Raw genomic sequence first — 7,050 nt, forward strand, 5'->3', positions numbered from 1 at the left:
AGCCACATGAGCTCTTAAACAAGAGGGACAGTGTGGAAAAGGCACAGTCACTGCAGAAACAGAGAAGGGGTGCAAAGAGGTGGTGTCATGTGCAGAAGAGATTCTTGATGCTGTCTCTGGGGGAAATGTGGGGGTGAGAAAAGAGAGATCTCTTCTTTATTGGCTACAGTCTTGTAGTGCCTAAGTTTTTTTTTTTTTTTTTTGTCATATCTATGACATTTTCAAACCTAAATCGTGTGTGTTTATATATACAAAAAACAAAAGCTACCCGGAGGAAGTTCTGGCAAAAGAGGAAGGGCGAAACCTGGCTTGCTCTCTCCACCTGACTCCCTGCTTCCTGTGCAAGCCACCGGTTTCTGTAATTTCCCAGTCCAAGTGGCACTGGGCCTTCTTTAGCCCAGTAACTTCAAAGCCTGGTATCAGTGCTGCAAATAGTCCCTGTCTCAGACAGACCACTGTTCCTGCCAGTGCTCATCAGGACCTTATGTTCTTATGAACTGCACTTCAACTTTGGGCAAATCTTGCAGTGTCTACTACTCTGTCCCTTCCCACTTAAAGGGGGCATTTTTTTTCTTTCATATCCCCCTTATCAACAGTGGCTGAAAAGACTAGAATTAAAGAAAAATCTCATAAAAGGCTTTTCTTCTGCAGTGACTATCAGGTCGCCTGTTATGCACTCTTAACAATAAAAAGAGAAGAGCCTGATTCAGCCTGGCCCAGCTGGAAATTTACTTGGTGAGATAATATAGTCTAACAGCATTGCTCACTGTCAGTCCCATAGCAGTGTGGAAAGCATTCACAATATTTCCAAAACTCCTTAAATGAAATTAGAACAGGATTCTAGCCAATCCATACCAAGGAGCCAAAAGGATTAATTAAAGGAGTGAATGTTTTATTCTTTAGTGTTTAATAGAATACATAACAAGTCACATAATCAATGATTCATTACTTCACACGCAGCAGGGAAACCAGTATCAAGTGTTTCCATTATACAACTGGTTGTGAATAAGAAAAAAAAAAATAGAGCATTTGGATGGATGAAGACAATTTCAAAGCTTGAGCACCCCTGAAAAGATTTCATCCATGAATTTTGTTTCCTTTTTTATATAGAGGGGCTTTTATTCTTGGGTTTGTTTCATTAGAAAAGTCTGATATCATATTTTCCATTCCCCTTAGATTTTAAGAAACAGCTCAAAGATATTTATCACTTAGCAAATAACATTTTGAACATGTCAGAATCCAAATATTATTACAAACAGGAATTTTGCAAATACCCAGAAAATTTAATTTACATGTTCAAAATTCATACTCATGATGAATGTTTCAAGCCTTTGTCATCAAATGGATACTAATGGTGGTACTAAGTGAATGTGTATCATTTATATTCAATAGTTATAGCAAAGTTTACCTGGCTATAAAGTCACAAAGACAGTTGTATAGCAGTTTACATTACAATTGATGTCTGCACACCTCAAAACACGTTTTTAAATAAACTAAACTGGCTTGGAAACAAAATTACAAAGTACATTAAGTGGCATTCTTGGTCAACTAGTCTATCATCCTGCCATACAACAGTTTACACCAGCGGGGACCTTCTGCTAGGATTCTCATTGTTTAATGGAGCCCAGAGGACAGCCTAAGCCCGCCAGTACTGACCCTTTAAGATTTGCACTCTCCAAAACTGTCACAAAGAAAAGCTGACTACAACGTAACTTATTTCTGGCTATGTGAAACATCTTCCAGGTTCTACTCTGGGAATAACAATAATGTATTTTATTCATAATTTGAGAGACAGACTTGAGTTATCCAAAATATTCAGATTTTAAATGATTTGCAGTGTGGAATAGCATGATAAAAGTTGCAAGCTAAGTCTCGACTAAGAGTTTTACAATAAAAATACAAAGTTTACTATTTTGTAAAATGTCAGTTTTATCATACTTGCAATTAAAACTGTAAAAGAAATTCTTAAGGAATTCACTTCACTCAATATTTTTCTAAATATCTGCATGATAACTTATTTTACATGTAGGAGTACAAAAAATTATTTTAATACTAGATTGAAAGTTACCATAATTTGAATAGTTAAAAAATTATCAAAGCTTCATAATACATGGCTTTAATGTAATAACAACATTCCATGGAAACTACAATAAAAATTATAATATGCTGTAAGCACTGTCTGTTTTCTCTGAGTATTCACACATCATATATTTCCTCAGAGAAACAGCAGGCATACATACATTGAATATATATATATATGTATACGTATACATATACTGGGTTTTGAAAAAGAAGACAATTTGGGCTAGTATTATCACTTTGCTATCAATTGAAAATCCCAAATAACAAACACTAGAATAAAAACAGTATTAAAGGGGGGAAATCTTTCTCATACCTTCAAAGAATATTTTCCTCTAAATGTTTGAAAATGTATAATGAATGGGGTTCATAATAAACATGTACTAAAAACCAGGTATGTCAAACATCTGATAAAAACATGGTGCCTGTTTTGTTCTGTTTTTTCAAACCACAGTAACTGTCAACTTTTTAAAAATTAGCTATAAATCTAATGTCACTCCATTATTTATCAGCATCAAATGGTAATTTTATTAACATATGTAAATGCTTGCCTCTCTGACATGAATTAATGCAGTCATAATTATCTGAATAGTTTATAACATTCTCCTGTGTCATTTCAAAGATATTGTTGAATCTTAATTCTTTTTGTAGAGTAGCCGAATTCATGGTGACTAATACTTTAGGACATTTTTTAAGCCATAAAGGTTTCTTCTAAATCCCAAAGCCCATAGAGGGAAAGTACCTATGCCAAGCCTGACCTGACTCGGTCATATTTACCTATCATAGAATAAGGTGACTGCTCAAACTTGACTTTGGGCTAAAAAGTAGAAAGTTTTCATGCAATGGCTTCTACAGCAGGGAGCACAGTCACTTTCGGTAAAAGAGGTCCATTAATTGTCCCTAATATTAAATTCCCAGTCTTTAAAATAACAGTCCAGCCAGGGTGTGGTAGAAGGTACAAGACACCTAAGTGTTAGTGAGACCAATAGTTTTCCAAGATACAGTTCATGAGACTTGGATGCAGACACAACTACAGCATTTTCTCATGGGTCCTAGAGTTGTGTAGATTTGACAAGGGGACTCAGAATTTCCGACTTGCCATCAATGTTATTTTATTCTGTCCTAAAGATATTCTTAACCGTGCTTTTCTTTGTTCAGCACTCTAACAGGGTGCCATGGCATAGAAAAGTCTATGGCACTTGCCTTTGATCAGTGAGTGACAGTCCTAAGCCATATCAGGCTTGAAACAAAGGTTCCGATCCCTTACCTGATCCACTGTCTAAAAACAAGCTCGACACTGAAGTAAACACAACTTACTGGAACCCTGCTTCCTTTTCTTTAAGACTGCCAACTTTGTACATAAAACTAACTTTTCTTTAAAAAGAAAGAAAAAAAATTACTGACAAAAGAGCTTAAATCTCTCCCAATTAAAATGAGAACATTAGTGGATTAGAAAGGCAAACAGTCTGAATATAGGTAGACAGTTAACTGAGATACGATTAGTACACAACGAACGTCTCAGCAAAAATGTATGGAGCAAACCAAGCCTCATAGTTGTGAATGTTTTCCTGACTCATGCTCATAGGCAAGGATATGAGAAACTCAGCAAAACATGTCACTTTTGTATATAAACCATCAAATGCAAGTTATCAGGGGTAAGTATAGGAAATTTTACAGCATTAGTAGATGAATTAAAAAACTAAATGATTCGTGTAAAATGTTTATATATGGTATATACAGATTGGATCACATGAGTCTGAGAGTAAAACTGTTCCAATTCATAACATCTGCTGTGGACACAGTGAAATATACAGTACAAGGTACATTTTAAAAAAAAAAAAAAAAAAGGAAAAACGGCACTAATTTAAACACTTAAAATGACCCTTACAAAATCTTTAAAAACATACTTCAGAGAAAGATGATAAAACGAACACATGGGGGGAAAAGGCTTCTCCATCAACACAGATTATTCAAGGATGCCTCTCAGCAAGAAGCCCACGGGGATTCGCCTCCCTTCGGCTGTGGTGTACACAGGATACACGCTGGCAATTCTTTCCACTTGACAGTAAAGGCATAAGGCAACCAGGTCTCCTGTTTCTGTTGCATTTATCCCAAACACCGTGTTATTGCTCAGCTGACACTCAAGTATTTATTTGCCTTCATTTAAAAACGTTCCACTTCACAGCTATCTACAGATGGGCAGCTCCGGTGCTGACGTTCCCGCTGCTGCCTGAAAGGGTTTCACTGCAACACGTCAAACAAACGCAAGAAAGAAATGGCGTTGTTCGGGTTTTCAGAACTGCCCAGGGGTCCACATTTGCTGGGCTTGGAGAAAACAGCAATTTTAAAGTAACAGTAACAGTAAGAGATCTTAAGTCTAAGTAACTAAAATTAAGCTTATTTTCCTTAAGTAGATAGGCTATAAAATAAGGAAATAGAATCAACAAGAAAATAAACATTCAAATCACTAAAACTCTACTAGGTAACTCTTTGGTTAGGTTATACAAGTATTGGCAACGTAAAAGTTTAGGACTCAAAATAGCTCGATAAACTTTCAGCTGGAAATGGGTCTTGTACTAATATTGATAAAATCTAAGCACTGTTTCATATTTTTTAAATGCACATGAACTCAAATGGATGATACAAACTTCCAACTTTCAAACAGTAAGTGAGGACGTCCTCTGCTCCCTCCCGCCCTTCCTCCCCCGTCCTCCCTCCCCAACCTTCCCACCAGTCCTAGACCTCCAACTAAGGGCTCCTGCTCTACTCAGCCCTGCAGCTCGGGGGGCGGGGCAGCCTTGCCTCCTGCTCCCTGCTCCCAGCCTGGAAATACTGCTTTAACCAACAAAAGCTAACGCTCAGCTGCCGAGACAGGGCGCCTCCGCAGGCAGGAGGATCGCTTACGACAATTTTAAGCCACTGGAGATCTGTTTGGGGGAAGGGAAAACAGGATCCCCGCCCCGCCCCCCGTTACCAGTACTAGAATTTACTTCCACCTGTAACTTAAAAAGAAAAAAAAAAAATCGCTTTATTTACAGTCTCTGAACTGCCTCCACGGGGTCTTAGTTCCACCATCACGGTCTTCCACACAGTTGTCTAAACTTTATCTCTCTAATGAGGATCAAGTTTACAAAAGAAAAAAAACCCTTTCAAATACTATCTGCGCCGGGCGGGCGCCCTCAGTTCTCATCGCTGGACCGTCTACAGAGTCAAAGGGCTGAAGAGTTCACGGGCTCTTCGGCACGGGCTGGGCCCGGCGCGGTCGGGTTCAGTCCTTTCAGGGTCCTCGGTGACCCTGCGCCCGCACTGCCCCCCACAACCTGGGAGACGGGGTGGCTGGGGGCCAGGAGAGGCGGGAGCGCGAGTGCGGGACTACCTCCGAGCACTCCCGGGCAGCCCGAGGAGCCGCGGCTGCAGATCCTCAAGGAGGGGGGCACTGCCGGGTCTGGGGGAGCTGCTGAGGGGTCGGGGGAGGGGCGGGAGGAAGCGGACCGGACGGCGGGGACGGGGCCAGGGCATCGAGGGGGCGAGGGCGTCGATAGCCCTGCCCCCACCCCCAGCGTGGAGGCGGGGAGGCGGGCGCAGGGGTGCCGAGGGGTCCGGGGGAGCTCACTCCCTGCAGAAGACGTACTCGGTGTAGCTGGTCCAGATCTTGTCCTCGCTCTGGTCGGTGCTGCTGGCGAAGGCGCAGGTGCCCGTGGAGCTGCACGCCACCATGTGGAAGCCCGCCTCGGACAGCTTATCGAAGGCCTGCTCCAGGAAGTTGAACTTGAGGTAATAGCGCGAGGTGTAGCGCTCCGGGGGCCGGTCGGGGTCCCGGCTCTCGTTCAGGGTGTCCCCGAACACCTCCTTGGCCAGCGACGTCTTGCCGCACACCGTGATGCGCGCCACCCGCCGGAACTTGGCGTCCGCCTGGGCGTCGCGCCCGATGGTGTAGGAGCCGCGGTAGCCGACGGTGATGTAGCCCGAGCGCCGGCTGCCGTCCAGGGACTGGGACGGCGTGAGCAGCGGCCCCGCGGCGCCCCCGGACGGGCTGCGGCCGGCGGGCTCCAGCGTGGGCGACGGCGCCCCGGCCGACGCGCCCTCCTGCGCCTCGGGCTCCGCGCAGCCCAGCGGCAGCAGCTCGTCGCCCAGCGAGCCCTCCTTGGGCACCCCGCGGCGCGAGGGCGGCGGCGGCGGCCCCGGGCCCGGCTGCTGGGGCGCCCCGAGGCGACGCACCAGCTCCGGCAGCTCGAAGTACTCGGCCTCGCGCTGCAGCCGGCTGCGCTCCGGGAAGTAGTCGGGCAGCACGAGCTGCAAGTCCCGCAGGTAATCCAGGATGTAGCGGAAGAGGAAGCCGTCCCGGTCCAGGAAGAAGCGGCCCTTGCTGTCCCGGGCCAGCTCCTGCGGCTGCTGCTGCGTGAACATGCGCCAGAGCAGCGAGTCCGGCACCGACACCACGGTGCAGCGCCGGGTCACATACACCTGCCCTCCCACGTTCAGCTCCACGATGTCCGGGAAGAGCGGCGGCTCCGCCGAGGACGACGACGAGCCGCTGCCACCGCCGCCTCCACCCCCGTTGGGTAATCCTCGGGTGCTGTCCGCCAGAGCCATGGCCGGGGCGGGAGGGCGAGGGGACGGCGGAGCGGGGTTGGCGAGGGGAAGCCGCGGCGGCTTGGGTCCCGGGGAGCCCCGCGCTCCGGCGCTCCGCCGCCTCCGAGAGCCGCGCGGGGCGAGCGCGCCGCTCTGCGCCCCCGAGAGCCGAGCCCCACCGAGCCCCGCCGCGCCCGCCTCGCCCGCGCGCTCCAGGCGAGTGGCGGGTCGCGGCCCGCGCGCCGCTTAAGTAGAGCCGCCCGCCCGGGCGCCGCGGCGCGCAGGAGGCGTGGGCGGCGGCGGAGCGCCCGAGCTCGCTCCCGGGGCGGCGGCGGGGAGGAGGGAGGGGAGGAGCGGGGAGCCGATTTGCATGCTCAACGCTGACGCGGCTCCGGGGCC

General features: G+C 47.0%; 1 protein-coding gene across 1 annotated transcript; it reads right to left on the minus strand.

The window, feature by feature from the left end:
• Positions 1 to 871: 871 nt before the first annotated feature.
• Positions 872 to 6,818, minus strand: Kctd12 (potassium channel tetramerization domain containing 12). Its single transcript, XM_060391550.1, has one exon. The coding sequence runs from the start codon at positions 6,670 to 6,672 to the stop codon at positions 5,689 to 5,691; it is 984 nt and encodes a 327-aa protein (XP_060247533.1). The 5' UTR covers positions 6,673 to 6,818; the 3' UTR covers positions 872 to 5,688.
• Between the last annotated feature and the right edge of the window lie 232 nt (positions 6,819 to 7,050).

Source organism: Meriones unguiculatus, chromosome 9 (genome assembly GCF_030254825.1).
Source record: "Meriones unguiculatus strain TT.TT164.6M chromosome 9, Bangor_MerUng_6.1, whole genome shotgun sequence".
Lineage (NCBI taxonomy): Eukaryota > Metazoa > Chordata > Mammalia > Rodentia > Muridae > Meriones > Meriones unguiculatus.

What these genes read in the sequence shown, in the direction of transcription:
- Kctd12 (XM_060391550.1), bottom strand. Translation starts at nt 6,672, where the DNA reads ATGGCTCTGGCGGACAGCACCCGAGGATTACCCAACGGGGGTGGAGGC.